This window comes from Stylophora pistillata, chromosome 5, assembly GCF_964205215.1.
Source record: "Stylophora pistillata chromosome 5, jaStyPist1.2, whole genome shotgun sequence".
NCBI classification, from domain to species: domain Eukaryota; kingdom Metazoa; phylum Cnidaria; class Anthozoa; order Scleractinia; family Pocilloporidae; genus Stylophora; species Stylophora pistillata.
In genome coordinates, this window is record NC_142523.1 from 13,377,090 (window position 1) to 13,394,307 (window position 17,218).

Sequence of the window (17,218 nt, forward strand, 5' to 3'; positions counted from 1 at the left end):
CTTTTCTTTGTCATTTCGTTGCCACCTTGTTATTGCTTTGTGCTAGCTGCATAATTAACATCATGCAATATAGCTTCATGTTTTCTCATTTTCGCTACGTGCAGTTTTGCAATGTTTCTGCAGCCATAACAAAATTAAGTATTTCATAGTCCTCCTTCCATTGTGTTGTTCATTATTTCTTTAAGTTGTATATGATGTACCTTTTGTAACTGTTTGAATTTTCTTTAGTTTCAACCAAGGTCAGCTGATCAGGATTAGAATGAATCATGTTTACAGTATGTGAAAGACGCGGAGTTGTTGATTTTAGAGCCGCAGACCACAGGTTTCACATAATCAGTTTCACAGTCTTAATGTTGAATGAATCATTACGATCATGAGAATGAAGGAAATCATTCCCAACAAAAGAATATTTGATTGTTCAACAAATTCTCCTTGTCAGTGCCAAAGGAAATAATAATATTAATAATAACAATAATAATAATAATAATAATAATAATATACGTTAGTTGAGGCTCCTCCATCGGGACTTTTCAGCCACAGTGTAGTTTTAACTAAGTACTTAAAAATCTCCACTGGCAGGAGGTGACCAGTGAGCTATTTACAGAGCGCACCCGAGAAGTTGAACTAGAGGCAACCGAGAACAAATCCGGTGAGTGGCAGGCTAGAGGACTTGAACCCGGGCCACCGGATTTCAAGTCCAGCACCCTAACCACTCGGCCAAGCCGCCTCCAAAATGTATACAGAACAGTTCAGAGAATATCCATACCAATGTTAGGGTGTATAGGCCGGGTTAACTGCCAACCGCAAATGCAAATTTATGTAATATTATTCAGAATCTTTTAACCTTGTTTTGAGGCCAGAGGCCTGTTTCTCGAAAGTCCCAGTAACTTAATGGGCCCAAAGCCATCTTTTAAAATAAAAATTTAAAAGACAGGAAAGCAGGTTATGGCACCCAAACCAGTGCTTTTTGTTTCTTTAGCTGATAGTTTTATTGTATCATTTTCAAAACTTTTGAAATTCCCATCTTGAATGAAAACGGGACAGCTTTACGGGTCCGTTAAGTTAGCGGGACTTTCAAGAAACGGGCCCCTGAGGGCCCAGTTTTTCAAAGTCCAATTAGCACTAACCCTGGTTGGAATGTTAATCCAGGTTTCTTTATTCCCTCCTTCAAAAACCTTTTTTGGATAACTTCCTCCATTCTTTTTAGGGTGTCCAATCATCAAATTGTAGACAAAAGGAATGATATTGAATTTTCTTTTAAAGCTTTCAGATCTGAAATCAGATTTCCCACTAACACTGGGTTATCTTAACCCAGCTTTGAACAACTTGGCCCAGTTTATTTTACAATTACTCCAGTTCCACTTTACTTGCTAACTTTTGATGTAAAGAGTACGTCATGAAGGCACACAAAATGCAAATTGCATGACCTACTGAGTATGTTATGCAGGTAATAAAGGGAAAAGAACTGCTCTGCTCCCCTGTTCCTTTCTCGTCTCCCATATCCCACCCATCTCTTTATCTACTAAGCTTTTTCCCCCCTGTTCCCTCCCATCTACAAGTTAAGACTGTAAATTTTACCAACTGAAAGAACCCCCCTCTCCATGCTAGATCAAGTGGCAGATTCTGTGTTCTATTTTTGCATACCTGAAGACCTTGCTGTCGCTCTGCAATGAATGCTGCATCCATATTACCAAATACCTTTTTAGGTGGCATTGGAAGATCAATACCTGAGACCTGAGAAGAGAAGAAAACAATATCATATAATAGGCTGGTTACTGAAAACAAAGTTTCTAAGCCATAGTTTAACAAAACCGTGTTCCAAACTTTCTTGAATCTTTTATCTGAATGTTTATTTTTGTGAAAGATTCAAGAAGACTGAAAGCTAGCAGTAGAAGGACATTTATTAAATGAAAACAACCCTCTTATAGAGAATATGTAAGGCCCATCGCTTAGGTAAAACTGCTGTTTGGGTTGGACATTGCCGAAATAATGGGTCCAAGGTTTTTAAATTTAAGATCAAATATTGAAGAAATGAGTGCAACTGAAATAATATTACAAAACAAAGATAAAATGATCAGTTTGCATCAAATTTATTATTCAACTCAAAATAACACTTATAAGACATGTTTTGGCATGACTCCTGCTGTCAAAAATTTATCGCATTGAAGGTGTTTTACTTTGTTTTTCAAGTTACATTACAACTAAGTTGCAACTTCAAATTAAATAACGAGGTTTGAAATTAGAGTACTGCTACAGTAGTTCACCTAGACATGTGTTTATATAGCAATGAACAGTGTTAGCCTGGTCTAGAATCTTACAGTCCTCATTCAAACATTTTGTCCTACAACTAGGAAAGGTGCAAAAGTGCTTGTGAATATGTACTTTCTTGTCTGTCAATACAAAATGTTCATGTTCTTTAACCCAAGTGGAAAATAGGGCAAGTTGTCTTGCCAATTTAACATGAGTTCCACCCTGTACATGTAAATCAACAAATAACTACAGATTTCAAGGTATTTGGAAAAGAATCTTTAGAGCTTTAATTCTTTTCCATTTTGAAAAAGGTTATAGGACAATTTCCTTAAGATCCTATTCAAGATGCCTCAAAGTCCCTAGTATAATGGTTATCATTGTGATCTTTTCTATTTTTATCTCTCATGGTCCACATTTACATCACTGCTACCATGGCAACTGATTCTTGAGGTCATGCATTGCGGGTTTTGTACTTTTTATCATAGAGAGTCGATGAAAAGGTGGTTCCAGTTGACTTGTGTTTCTGTTCTTCTTTCAATCAATGCTATAATTAGATATTCATCCTGTCTTTAAAAAATTATCGTGAGTTCGAAATTTAGCTAGATGAAATTATTTTCACAAAGTCATGGGAGTAACAGTGCATATGCATTCATTCTGCAAGGTTTGCATATTTTTCTTGGGAACCAGTTATCATATCATTCATGTACTACACCAGTAAATTTGTTCAGAGAAAAAAACAAACCTCTAGGGTTGCCTGCAGAGTGACAAAGTCACTATACCGGTGTACAACCTTGGAAAAAAAAATTTTTTTTGATCATTAGTAAAGTAATGGCTACTCTGCAGCTTTACACAAACGATCTCTATCTTTATCATTACGATGTTATGCTGCCTCTCGCTTTAAAACTGCGTCAACCAATACTTAGTATTTCATATTCATTCTCAACATCACGGTTTCTTTCACCTCAAAATCAAACTAAACAGCATTTAATCATTGCCTCTTCATCTTTTACCACATCTAAATTCAAAATCAACTTCCACATGTATGTTTGTACAAGCTCTGTAATTATTAATTGCTGCAATCTATATGAGGCTTGTTACAGTTTCGGAAGAGTTCACCTGAATTATCGGGAAAAAAGTGCAGCTTATCTCGATCAGACGCAGATCTCCAAGGAGGTCATTACGAACATTAACAAGTACCTGGGAAATCTACAACCGGCGATTTCTAAAAATAATTTTAAAGCTGCATTTATGTAAAGCTTAACTAACCTGCCAAGAATCATCTTGATTGATTCCCCTTTGAACTTTCATGATGTAATCCTATGAGGTAAACCAACGAGGAAAACATATCTAGCATGCGAATATATGGAAAATAAGTGCTCACGTTATCGGCTAGCTGTACTGTAACTCTTACCACATGGTCTTTCTTGGCAATTCCCTGGATTGTGCAGATCATCGGTGTTGTGTCATTGATGGCATTCCGTTTTCTAGGGACTACAGCCATTGCTAGTAGAGGGTTGTAAGAAACAGCTGAATCACAGCCGTCAGATGGTGAAGTAATGCTTTTGAATCTGTCACGCCGGGAGGTTCATCTTCTTTATAAGAACACTGGGAACAAGCTTTGGGGCTCATGCCAGCAGTGATTAGTTCGAAATCAAGCGCATGCGCTTGCGACCAGTTTGGCGGGAAGAGTGCGGGAAAAGATGAAAACATTTGAGTCATCTTCGAAATACATCTATGTCAAAATTTTGTGGCATTCCTACAGTTAAAGGGGAGTGTTCTACAAAACGATAATGCCCAAAGCAAAGGATAAGACTAAAAGAAGAAGAATCGAAGATCTAGAGGTATGTTATCACTAATACGTGTGTGGATCGCTGCGATGTGTGATCTAAAATCTGATGTTTCATAATTTTCTGCAGGAAGATTCGCAGCCCAGCCAATCCCAAAGACGTAGAGCAAGGTACGCCTCTATTTATTGTTAGATGAATTTTTATTTGTATTTTTTTTTTCTCGCATAAGGAAGGTTCAGTTGAAAAGGCTCTCCCCATTCGTGCGCGTGCAATGGACTAAGAAAGCCATCAGTGTACTTGCAACCAACTGTGACATGATTTGCGATAATTGCACTCTCGGTCAAATTATCTTGAGGAAAGTGATCACTCTTGCAAAGAGCGACAAATAAATGTCATGTTGCATTTATCTTATAATTCTCTTGAATCCAACAGCCAGCTAACAGTTGACGATGAAATAGAAGAGGTCGACTGCACACAGCCTGGAAAATCTCAGAGTCAGAAAACACAAAATCACAAAGAACTCTCCAAAGAAGAACTGAGGAGAAAGGTATTTAACCCCTTTAATCCGTAAGAGTGATTTGTATCTTAATTCTCTTAACAGTGTTACCCCCGAATCGAACATTAAAGTCATGAGAATAAAGAAAATAATCACCAACCAAAGAAGCTATTTATTGTTGAACAAATTCTCCTTGTCAGCACCTTAGGAAATGTATAGAGAACAGTATGGAGAATATGCATACTGATGTAAGAGTTTAAAGTGTTAAAATGTCTTCATATGATAAGCAGAATTAAACACACATTTTGATTGTTTTTTACTTATGATTGGAGGACATATGCACAGATGACATCACTATTAACAACATTTTTGCATTTTAATCATAAAAACAAATACTCTATGTAGTTATGGGTCTGTACATTTATAGATCACAAGACATCAAAATATTAACATCAATGACACATCAATGTTTGGAATCTATTGTACGTGTAATATGGAACCTATGTGCTTATGGTGTTGGCCACATCATTTTTGCATAAATAGTAGAATGTTTTGCATTATTCTTTTTGTTATTGTTGCTATTTTTACAGACATCTGATGTTGCTAGATATTTATTATTTGCAGACAGGAAAAAGTATCCAGTCAAACGTGGAGGTATTATTACAAATATAAATATTACTGCAACAGATATTAATGTAATAGCACTCCTGAATATTACATTAAGGTGAGGAGAATAAAGGAATTGATCACCAACTAAAGGAGCTCTTCAGTTTTAAACAACTTTTCCTTATCAGCATTTTAGTCAGGGGTTTCATTAATGTTTCCAGCAGGAGGGTAACTGGTTTTCACGGGCAGGCAAAACTTTTTAAACTGAACTTCTTTATAAGATAGACTTTCCTCCAGTTCACCTGCAAACCATGTGGGCAAAACTGTCCTCACAACCAGTCAATCTGCACAGTGCCCAGCCTTTAATGATACCCCTGCTTGGTAACTGCTTAGAGAACAGTGTAAAGAGTATGCACACTGATGTTAGGGTGTAAAGGGGCCCGAAAGAAGTAATCATCAAAATCAAGGGAATGGATATGGGTTTTCCATTGTAGTGAAGTACTGGTAATTTGTCCCACAATGATAGTTACTTTTGCTGTAGATTGTAACTGCAATAATTCTGATATACACGTAGCCACAGATGTTTATCACTATAGAAGATGGCAGTACTTAAATTCTGATATACATGTAGCCACAGAGATGTTATAACATAACCAAAGTAAAGCGCGTGCTCTGATTGGTCAATTTAGTGTCCCCCATTTGCCCATGGGTGTATGTTGCTGAGGTGAGCAAATGCAAAGACTATTTTTCCATGCGCACTTGTTTTTTCTGGTCACGTAAGATTTGTTAAATAAAAGGGAACTCTTTAGCTACAATGTATCAATGTTATGTTGTAAAACAAATGGTAAACACCACAGCGTGCACTATTGAGTTATGGATGCACTTGGGAGGTTTGCTAAGCACTCAAGAAGATAGAGTTGCTCTTGGCTATCGCCTTGAGCGACTCTTACGCTTCTTTCGTGCTTAGCAACCTCCCACGTACATCCATAACTCAATAGTGTACATTGTGGTGTTTACCATTTGTTAAATATGATACTTCATTACTGTGTTATCATTTTTCAGTTACCCGGAACAATATAACAGTCTCACCCCCCCCCCTCCAAAAGAAAAAGGGTATTTTCACCCAAAACCTCTTATTCTTGTACTTTTCATAATTATGATCTTTGCATTACACTTTTTGTTCATTATTTTTTGTATTTTAATGTCACTGAAGACTATTTTTTGTTTTTAGTATCATCAAGCTTTAGTAAATTGTGATTTTTTTTTTTAATTTAATTCTGCTTAGTATGTGATCTACAACTATTTCAGATATAACCAAGAATGTGCTAAAGGAACATGCAAAATCGTATAATGAAATATTGGACCATGCCAGGAAAAACTTAAAGAAGGTAATGATACAACTATAAAGCAATGTTTCAAAATTTACTTTGACTGCATGTTTACCTTAATCCCTTATCAACTGACAATTGATATCCAATTAATCATTTCCTATGACCACTGATACAGTGGAGCAGTGCCTGTCAATAGAAATTAATGATTTCTTTTGTTTTTCATGACCCTGCTATTTATCTTTTCTCAAAGTGGGTTTATTATTAATGGAATAGGAATTTTGCATCCGAATAACACACTTTTGAAATGAATCTGCCATGCTTTTCAATATTAAGTAAAACCATATAGTGTCAGACATCCAAGTTTGCTGTGAAAAGGTGATGGACGTGTACTTCACATACACTAAACTTATCCATTACCAAATACCAAATTTATTTTCTCATTTTTCTATTCACAGGTTTTTGGAGTAGATGTAGAGGAAATTGAAGTAGGAAAGTCCAAAGGTTATATTTTAGTGGATGGCATTAAAACTGAAGAACAAAATGAACTGACCGACTGGTAATTCAATTAAAATTTCTTATTTCCATTTTGTAATTAATAATCGGTCAGTGTAAAATGCAGACTGCAGACTGCAGACTACAGACCAGGGGTAAAATGCAGACTGAGGGTAAAATGCAGACTGCAGACTGCAGACCAGGGGTAAAATGCAGACTGAGGGTAACATATTAATAATTAAAAAAACGAGTCTTGAAGATGAAATAAAGAGTGTTTGTACCTGTAAAATAATGTCACGTCAGGACTCATGAACCACACAAAGGCCGCTTCCTGCAGTATAAAAGTCACTTTGTCCCCAAGTCACATGGCACTATAAAATGTCGGAAAACGAGGATGACAATCTCATGGTAATTTTGGATAATTTGCATTAATGACTTTCATAAGCTATGCTTGATACCTACAAGTTTACCTTGCCTTGTTGTTGTGCTGTCGTGTTTTGCTTGCCTTGTCTTCCAAACAATTCCAAGGCCATATGAAGAATTTGAACTCTGAAAGAGTACTCAGTCCCAGACCTATTTGCAAAAGCACAATTCAAAATGGCCCTCATGTAAACAAAGGTAAGATGCATAGCCTTACAATCAGTTTGGGCACTTTTGGGAAACTTGGTTTAACAAAATGGGAAGTTCAAGAACTCGAGGTTGATAATATGTTTGACTAAGGCGAATATTTTGGTTTGAGTTCTCGGGATTTTGAAAAAAAATTACGGGTACAGGTAGGAACACTCCCAATTAAGTCTTGTTTTTTATTATTAATATTTTATTTTACCCTCAGTCTCTATTTTAACCCTGGTCTGCAATCGGCAGTCTGCATTTTACCCCTGGTCTGCAGTCCGCAGTCTACATTTTACCCTCAGTCTGCATTTTACCCCTGGCCTCTGCAGTCTGCAGTCCGCAGTCTGGGTTTTACACTGTCCAAATTAATAATTCTCCTTTCTATGCTGTCATAATTCTATGTAAATTGATGGTTTAAGAGAATGTGGTCATCTATCAAAGTATCACCTTCTAACTCTTAACCAATTTGTTCTAGCAAAAGACAGAATTTCTCTTTACAATATTAATACATTATTTTACATCACTCACAGCACCCGTGGGCGAGATGAAGTGAATCCTGTGTTCTGATTAGCTACCGTAGCAAGCAAGATGAGCCCATCTTGCCTGCATTGATCCCATTCATGAAAAAAATTAAATTACAACTATGTTCATACTTCTTGAACAATTTCGGCGATGGAAACACAAAAAGCAACGGAAGATAGTCAAAACCTAGAAAATAGAAATGTCTGCGCGACTCTTGTAAGTTTGTTGTGCTACAAACACAGTTGGCTTAATTTCTTTCCCGGCTCTCAAAGAATATATAGACAAGTCATTCTTAATTCTTTGATAATGAAAGCAAAGTCTTTTTGCAATATAATAAATCCTTTATTAACTAAGCTTCTCCGGTCAAAATGGCTGGATGTTAGTGAGAAAAAAGAACTCAGCCAAAAGTCCATTTTACAGTTGTGTGCTTGGTTGCCAAGCCTTTGAATGGGAGTGAGGCTAGAGATGACCTTGTTATGATACAAACCTTGCTGCCTTTCAAATGTAAATCACATTGTTATCATGCTAACTAGATACAGGTCTCTATCACAACAAGGTCATCTTTAGCCTCACTCTGAATCAAAGACTTGGCAACTAAGTACACAACTGTAAAATGGCCTATTATCCAGCTATCTTGACCACATGCTTGGTTATAATAACACATATATCAAGCAGACAAGTAAAGAGAATAAAGAAAATTTATATCAGTTAGGGAATCATAAGTTGATTCTTTTTCAAATTCTCAGAACTAACATTATTGTACGGGAGATAGCAAGGAAAATTATAATAATAAAATCTTGGCAGTGAAAGGGTTATAATTCTCACCACCCATGATGTGTTAATTGTCAGAGAAGTTAAATTTTTAATTTCTCCTAGGAAAAAGATTTTCTTTATTAACTGTTTCATAGAAGACCTTCCAGTGAGAGTCATATCTTCACTTGTCTTCACCAACAGTACCTTTTCTTGCATTAATTGTGTTTCAGGGGTGACGATCTTCCCAAGATGGGTCTGTTGATGGTTGTGTTAGGCATGATTTTTATGTCTGATCATGTGCTCACTGAATGTAAGTATATTATATCTGAGGTACAGTTAATTTGAGGCACTGCATGGGTCTATATCCATCACTATCATAAGTATTTCTGAGTGGTAATTTGGCTCATTAATCTGAGTTGTGCCATAGTTGTACATATATGTATTGCTCGGCCAGCATTATAAATAAGTGTGTCCTAATGAATCATTTCTGAATCAATGGTTGTTAGCTGCATGTCTGTTGAACTCCCTGGTACAGTACACGCAGCATACAGCTTATGGAATGATCAGACTTACATAATATTGTTTGGTATTATTTTGTTTCCATCCAGCTAAACTTTGGCACATGCTGAAGAAGCTTGGTGTAGAACCAAAGTAAGTGCGCAATGAAAGGAAAGATAACTGCCATTGTTTTTGGGACAGTTTATTGTTAATTGTAGCCTTCATCACTGAAGACTGTCAAAAGTCAAACGACTCTAGTGTAACTAGCAAACTCTTTTGCATTTTATTTTGCACTATTTGGGGGGAAGTTAAAATAGCACTTTTCTCTGAAGAGGACTAAAAAATATATTTATCTTGTGGCACAACTAGTGCTCAATGCTTGTAAAATATTTAAAGTAGTTAAGAGGAACTCACCAGTGGCAGAATTTGTATTCTTACATCCCTGTCTCCATCAGACGTGTTTTCTTTTGTTTTCATCATAATTTATTTATTTATTTATTTGTTCGTTTGTTTGTTAGGAAAGAGCATGAAGTGTTTGGTGATTCAGAAAAGCTCATATCACAGGAATTTGTGAGACAATGGTGAGTTCAAGAAATTTACTTCGGGTAAGGGGTGATCATGACAACAATCCTCAGCAGATCCTTAAGGAAGGTGCAGACGGTTGGAGTGTGTGGACCCCCCCCCCCTCCTCCCCCCCTCTCCCATATCAAACTGACCTGTGGATTTATTAATACTAACAGTGTCTGACACCAATATACTTGCCAAGAAAAGATGGCATAATAGATACTCCTGGGTTGATTTTTGTGAGTGTGTGTAAGTGCAAATGGAGGAGGGGGGGAGGTGTTGTGGGTTAGTTGAAAAGTAATAGCCCTTATCGCATTTGTGTCTGCAATGCAAAGGGTCCGCGGAGTTACACTTTCAGGACGAAGCTATCGGGTCAACGTTTCTCGAGAAACACCAGAAACACTCCATGTCTGACCATATAACTCTGGGGAATCTGCGCTTTTTTCTGCCGAGGAAAAGGTTAAAATTCTTAGTGGTAATTGTCCTGGCATCACGAAAGGAAGATTGAAAGAATGGCTGTCATTTCGGAAAGGAACGGCAAAATTTTGTCGCGTTTGTTCATGACTACGGTTGTTGTTCCTCTGTCGGCCTTGTGTAGGTTTAACTCAGCGGAGTCACGTTTCAAGGCCCTCAGCGCTTTGCGTTCGGCCGGAAGCAAATTATCTTTTGGCTTTGTAATTTCTATTTCTAAAAGGTCACTTTTAACCTCTTCTAAATAGCTTTCAAGGGCTACTGGTTGTTGTATTGGTGGTATCCATGTAGATTTGACGTGGCAGGAATGGGTTTTTTTGTCCTCCCCTCGGAATATGTAAATCAGACGCATCCTCCTTGCGAACTGATCAAAGTCACACAATAGTTGTTGTCTGATCTGTTTTTTTTTTTTTTTTTTGTAGCGGGTGTTGGAATGAATATAAGCCCTTTTGCCAGTAAATTAATCTGGTCGTTTGTAAGTTCTTTATTTGAGAGGTTTTTTATGTGCGTTTTGTTCGCCTCTAGTTTGATAGTTGAACGTGTTTGGCAAGACCGCGGTTTCGATCCTAAACCTGTGGATCTCGTCAGTTGCCGTTCACTGAATAGACTGTTGCACCCGTACGCAATACAATGTCTAACCATGACGAGAACATGCTGTATCCTTAAGAAAATGAATAAAAATGCCTCCAAACGTAACCGTTTGCTTCGATTTTACTTGACAGTTTTATCTGTGTGACCCGATAGCCTCGTTTCGAAACTTCAAATTCCGCTGAGCTCTCGCACAGCGGGCGTAAATGCGATAAGGGCTATTGTGCCCCCCCCCCCCCCCCACTTCCTCCTTTATAATAAATTCCTGAAATCAGCCATAATAACTAAGTTCTTTCTGTGCCACTCACACAGTAGACACTTAAGGTAATTTTCTGCAATTGTTGTAGTTACTTGGACAGAAAGAAAGTTATAGGAGGTGAGGAGGCTGCTTATGAATACAGATGGGGAGCTAGAGCAGAGAAGGAGCTCACTTGGCGACGTGTACTAAAGTTTGTGTCTGAGGTATGTAACCGGCAAAGTTCATTTTCTATGTTTTGTTTTTTCGTTATTGAATTGTCAATACACATCTGTATAATTATTAAGTGTTGATTAGACAAGGTTTTCCCCTTTTACTTTCAAGATCTCATTTATTTAGTAATTCTCCTTTCTGTCTGCCATATAATTTCTATGATGTTAATTTGGCAAATTTTAACTATTGGATCAACTAGTAATTCTCTAGTTAACATTTTTTCTTTATGCTCATTCCTTTTTTCCTTGATATTGTTTTGATATTGTAAGGTGAAATTCTGTCTTGGTCTCTCATGTTAGCTAAGAAGTGAAAGAAATTTGATTTTTCTTTTCGTGTCCCAGTATGGTGTTGAATTCGGGGCGCAAAAGGGGTTAAGTTGAAGCGGGGGGAAGAGAGTCTGAATAGGAATAATCTCCACTTCCGGTATTGCGCGATCCGAAATCTCCTTGAAGCATGTTTCGCTTCACTTCGTGTTGTGCATAAACATCGTTTTAAAAAACTGTTCTTGTGACAGTCAAGTTGCTTCGAGTCGAAACCTTGACCAGTTATTTAATGCAAAGGAGAGTGGTGTAACAAATGAGGAACGCGATATACATTCGTGTACAGTCTAGCTACGCAAAAGGAGTTTTAACACAGTCGATCGCTACACCTTTAGACTTCAGATATTCTTCAGTTACTCTTGTTCATGATATTTCGTAGATCTATGACACCCAAATGGAAGACTGGACTGTCCAGATGAAGGAGATAATTGCTAAAGAACAAAGCGAAACAAGAAGCACCCAGTGAGGGGAAATATTAATCTAGGGAATTAATAAGAAAGATGGCTGTCCGTCATCATTTTACCCTGTTCGTTTAACTCGTTACTCGCCAGCTGGTCATTTCCTTGAATCTCAGGCCATAGCGGATTTATTTAACAAAGATGAAAGAAGGACTAAATTGGAAAAAAGATAGACATACTTTATATTGCCCAAACAAATGTTTTCAATGCGATCGTTACAGTTACATGTATGCAAAGACTATTGGTGAAACTCGCTAGGTCAATTTGTGGGTATTTGTAAATCCATGACAAAAGAAGGTTGTAGTTTATTTATGTTGCTAGTCGGTTGTAAAAAATTTTCTTTTTGCAGTAATGCGTAGGGTTTCCCATGAAGTCGTGAATGAGGAAAACTGATATGCATTCTGATTTCATTAAGACTAGTGGAGATTACTTGGAAGACGGCCTGAAGAGATTTGTTGCAAGTCAGTTCTTTAAGTTTGGCGGGTGAGATATGTTAAGTTAGCTAAATGTACGCAAATATTCCTGAACAAAGCGCTCTTTCAGCGCGATTGGAGGATTTTCAAATATAGACATATCTTTCGACAACTGCTATACCAATCACGTCATTTGGTTGAACTCATTTCGTCGAGTCTGGAAGATGATAGAGCGGTTCGAAAAAGGTCAAGTGCGAGTTTTATCCAAACAAAAAATGCGTTCGATCTCTGAGTTATTGTAAATGTTTTATTTTTAGCAATGAATTGTAACTGGCCCATAAAACGCTAATAGGGCAGTTGGAAGCGTTTTGGTTGGTCAGCAAAAATTCTTACCATCTGACTTCAAAGTGATATAAATGAGGAGTCTTGCATTGGTGTGATGTTCCTTATCTAGAATATCTCTCTCGACAATCAACTCATCCTGTTTAGCCCTGTTTCAACCCCTGGGGTCAACTAGTGCTGAACTTCCCACGGATAAGGCTAGCGGGGACCGGGGAGGGTGAGGTGGGAACTTTCTGGAGTGATTCCTATCGCAGTTAACCCTTGAGATTAATAACTCTTGCCTCATTCCCGGGAAGCGGGGGAAGGAGGGGAGGGGAGGGGAGGGGAAGAGAGATGTTAATGCTATACCATATCGAGATGGCTGCTCTCGGGGAGCCCCCTTACGCCTACATGGTCCATTTCCAAACTTTTTTGTTGGAGGGGAGGGGTATTCTTGTGAAGGTATTTCTACATTAATATTTTGATTGACTACACAAAGTACCTGCCACATTGTCCTTGGAACCGTAATGTTTTCCATCGCATTTTGTTAAGCGCTAGGCCGTAACCTCTTATTCTCCTCCTTGGGTTCTGATTGGTGCGTTGAGTTATTTCCGCCAGCTTGATAAAATCACTAAGAGGTTATGACGTGAGCTGACCTTAAACTAAGAGCCGGTCTACGAAAGCTCAGCTGTCACTTTGGAATGACGATGACACAAACAGACCATCAGATTATACTTGATCCTCTGCTGTTGATAAATCTTCAATCTACTTGAATATTTTAAGATAACGAATTGAGTAGTTAGCGGGTTCCTAGCTCACGCACTGATAACGGTAAATGATATCTTTACGACAATTAATACCCTTCGGTGTAGGCGAAAACCTGATAGGTGAAATTCCTCCAAGGGGTAACAGTTTAATAGGATTAAGTTCAAGATGCAGTTCTGATGTCTAATAATAACTTGCTTATGTTGTCACTGTGATTATGGAAAAGTCGCGTGCCTTGGCCTGTGAAGAGGAGTTTGAGATGAGTAGTCTGCAATACTTACCAGATAAACTTACATATGTTGTACCGTGATCGTCAACGACGGTAAGAAAGTTGCGCGCATGGGCAAGTACAAACAAGCATACGAGAATCTACCTGATCGAGAAAATAACGACATATTGTCAGTCGTTATCAGGATTGTAGGATCACATGGGTACCTCCTGTTACTGCAATTTATGCTGCTCTTATGTATTTTTATGGTGGGACAAAGGGCTTTAGACCTGTCGTTGGTATTCTAGGGTCCTTGAAAGCGATGATTTGATACAGAGGAGATAGTTTGGACTTTTTTCATTGGGTGGATGCAGTTTCTAATAACAAGGCAATGGGCTGGTAGGTGGTGCTGCGCAAAATTTTCGGTTTTGCGTAGAGTTGGACGATACAATCAGAGCTTTCACTGAGGTGATGCTTTGTTTCCCTGTTATGCAGACAAGGTAAATATTCTAATTGAAACATTTTGTTGCCGTCGATTGAGCAGAAAGCTAACGTTAGTTGGAGCAGAAAAGTGGTGTCGGGGCATCTAATTCTCTTCAGAAGCAGCTCTCAAAACAGACTATCGACTATGCCCACGCTCGCTCTGGCTCAGGACATATCATCAATCACAGTTTTAAATTTCGAAGTGATAAGTGTCTAATTCTCACCAGCGAATAAAGTCTAAAGAGGAGATCATAGCTAAAATTGGAGCTCAAACGCTTAGCAATCGACCTCAGCGTTTGTTGACGTTGATAAACCATTTTCTTTGTCAACATCATGCAAGCTTCCATCGTTATTTTCGCTCTTACATCAAAAAGCCCAGTGAAAACCCGGAATGTGCAAGAATCGGCTTGCCTCTATGGCTGAGAGATGTAACCGCCGCTGATTGGCCGAGTGGAAACTGTGCAAAACCACAGATTAAAGCTCATTTCCAGGCCACATTTTGTAACTCCTCGTATCAACGCGGGGAGAAAAGCTATCCTGGGGAAGAGGTACTTTTGTGTAATGCTTTTTCGGAGTCCATTTGATTGTTTGTGGGTATTTTCTTGTTTTATCAATGGTTATTTGCTTGCCCTTGTAGTGTGTTTAAATGCACGGAAAACTTCCATTCTATAGTTAACGGTCTTTTCAAAAAGCAGGGCCTGGTAAGAGGACGTCTTGCGTACTGGTCCATGTGTCCCGTTTGCTGGACCCAATCCAAGCTGGCACAGTCTTACTTGTGTCGGTTGCTATCTTTCGTACCAGCGGGTATGAAAGCCTAAGCAACAGACAGCCACGATAATTGCTGCCTGTTGGATACTAAACCTGTTCACACCCCTCTCACTTATGAATTCCCAACCCTCCTTTTTTTCGATAACGGCAGTGCGGTATTCAATTTCAACCTAAGACCATTGTCGAGTATGCATCGAAAAATATTACGCCGGAGGTTGGGGGGGGGGGGAGATAGAGAGGAGAGAGGAGGAGGGAGGAGAGCTAAGGGGGAGTGGGAGGGGATAGAAAGAAAGACGTCAATTAACGTCATTAGGATATTACGTGCAGCTCAACTTGGTTTTATAGTCATCACTATCAGTATTATTATTATTATTAATATTATTACTATTACAATTTTTTTTTATCATCCTCATCATCACCATTGTAATTATCGGTGATATCTTTATCAGTGGTGTTTTCAATATCTTCATCGTTATAATTACTTTGATTAATAACTGCTGATATATTAATATCTTAATTGTCGTCCTCGCTGTCATTTTGATTGTTATTACTGTTATCATTATTATCATTGTCGTTCTTAGTTCTTCTATTATTATAATAACCTGGACTGAATTATCAACCAGATAATTTGACCTATTATCTCTTTGTTTCGTTTAATTAGGACTTCCCATTACTAACATGATCGTATGATAGCTAAAGAGGTTATCAGCGTGTTAAGTTTCGAACTGCAGGCGTCTTTTGAGTCGTGATCTTGAGGAAATTAACCCTCCATGAGGGGTACAAATTGTCTGAGGCTGTGTTGTCTTGGCGAATGATGCTCATAATTAAAAACAAATTTTTATTGAATATTTATATTAAACCTTAAACTCTCAGATTCTGCTTCATAGGTTATGGTTAAAATTTAAAAAAAAAAAAAAAAAAAAACACCCACACTGCACATTTTCCGTCGCTAAGCCTGGCTAAAGAATCACATTGTACGTGAAAGTATGACTTTGTAAACTTGATGTCCCAATGCTTCAACATACAAACGAAATGCTCATGAAATGACAACTTACCAAGCCATATTTTCGTGAGGTACCTTTTCCTCTTGTCACGTTTGTCACCGCAGTTTGGTTTTCATTCAAGTAACATTTATATCATGTTTTGTGGCCACGTGATCATCTGTTACATAACACACCAGCCCCAAGTGATTAGCCAACACCCGGAAAACTATTATTTAGATGCAGCGTTGTTTATTTACTGTACTAAGTTATACTCTGAATTTACCAATATCACTCTTCTAAACATAAGTTTATAAAATTTTCATCGTCATTTGCGCTATTCTTCAATGTTCCACCCGATTGAGGGATTTAAAAGCTCCCCTTCTCTGACCAGCCTCTTTTCCATTCCACCCCTACCCCCAGGGGCTAGCCATTCGGAATTTTAATAGATGCAAGCTTTGTCTGTGATGGTGTGTCTGTTTATCAGATTGGGCTGATTCATTCAAATATCTAAGTAGAACGAGTGCTAATCTGTCTCGTTTAGTCTAGATTTTGGCCAATCTTATTCGTTTATAATTTCCGGCCATCGTCTATAATTGCTGTTACCCCTTTAGAATGGAACTGATGACTAGTCTTCGCTTAGTTGAAATAGAATGAAAATATTTAACGCTATATTCAGAACAAGCCCTTTAACCTTATTCAACTATGCAAATGTGATAGGCTCACAAGAAATAGAAACTAGTCTTTATAGTTATTCGTAAACGTCAAACACCTGCTGAAAATTCAATAACTCAGCAAGGAGTTTGTATTTAATTTTTTGAAAATAAATTTTCAGTTATTGATTTCACCTTGTAACATGATCTAACCAAAGTTATTTACTGATATTAAATCTATCTTGACAGCTTAATTAACCCATACATCTCTTCTATTCGTAATATGCACCTCGAAAAAGATAATGCTCTTTTGCTCTGACTCTAAATAAAGAATCTCTTCAACAAATAAAAACGCACGAAGCATCGTGTAGTGTGCTGCAGCAAACGCATGGCAAGAAATCAAAAGGAAA

General features: G+C 37.9%; 2 protein-coding genes across 4 annotated transcripts in view; one reads left to right on the top strand and one right to left on the bottom strand.

Moving 5' to 3' along the window:
* The window catches only part of LOC111324853 (PX domain-containing protein kinase-like protein), a 19,249-nt gene extending 15,312 nt beyond the window's left edge, over positions 1 to 3,937 (bottom strand). For both annotated transcript variants that reach the window (XM_088760913.1, XM_022928522.2), the window contains exons 1-4: positions 3,662 to 3,937; positions 3,517 to 3,567; positions 2,993 to 3,040; positions 1,645 to 1,734 (exon numbers count right to left, since the gene is read on the bottom strand). In XM_088760913.1, the coding sequence (XP_088617039.1) occupies positions 1,645 to 1,734; positions 2,993 to 3,040; positions 3,517 to 3,567; positions 3,662 to 3,751 (279 nt within the window). In that variant the 5' untranslated portion in view covers positions 3,752 to 3,937. The remainder of the gene's footprint in view (positions 1 to 1,644; positions 1,735 to 2,992; positions 3,041 to 3,516; positions 3,568 to 3,661) is intronic.
* Positions 3,932 to 13,061, top strand: LOC111324847 (non-structural maintenance of chromosomes element 3 homolog). 2 transcript variants are annotated; one of them, XM_022928507.2, is made up of 11 exons: positions 3,932 to 4,091; positions 4,167 to 4,207; positions 4,470 to 4,584; positions 5,124 to 5,187; positions 6,448 to 6,527; positions 6,926 to 7,026; positions 9,080 to 9,159; positions 9,458 to 9,500; positions 9,866 to 9,928; positions 11,318 to 11,432; positions 12,139 to 13,061. In XM_022928507.2, exons 1-11 carry the CDS (start codon positions 4,041 to 4,043, stop codon positions 12,223 to 12,225), a joined length of 840 nt encoding a protein of 279 aa, XP_022784242.2. In that variant the 5' UTR covers positions 3,932 to 4,040; the 3' UTR covers positions 12,226 to 13,061. The 2 variants fall into 2 exon arrangements, with proteins under 2 accessions (XP_022784242.2, XP_088617049.1); XM_088760923.1 differs by lacking the exons at positions 11,318 to 11,432; positions 12,139 to 13,061 and adding an exon at positions 10,805 to 11,078.
* Positions 13,062 to 17,218: the final 4,157 nt, after the last annotated feature.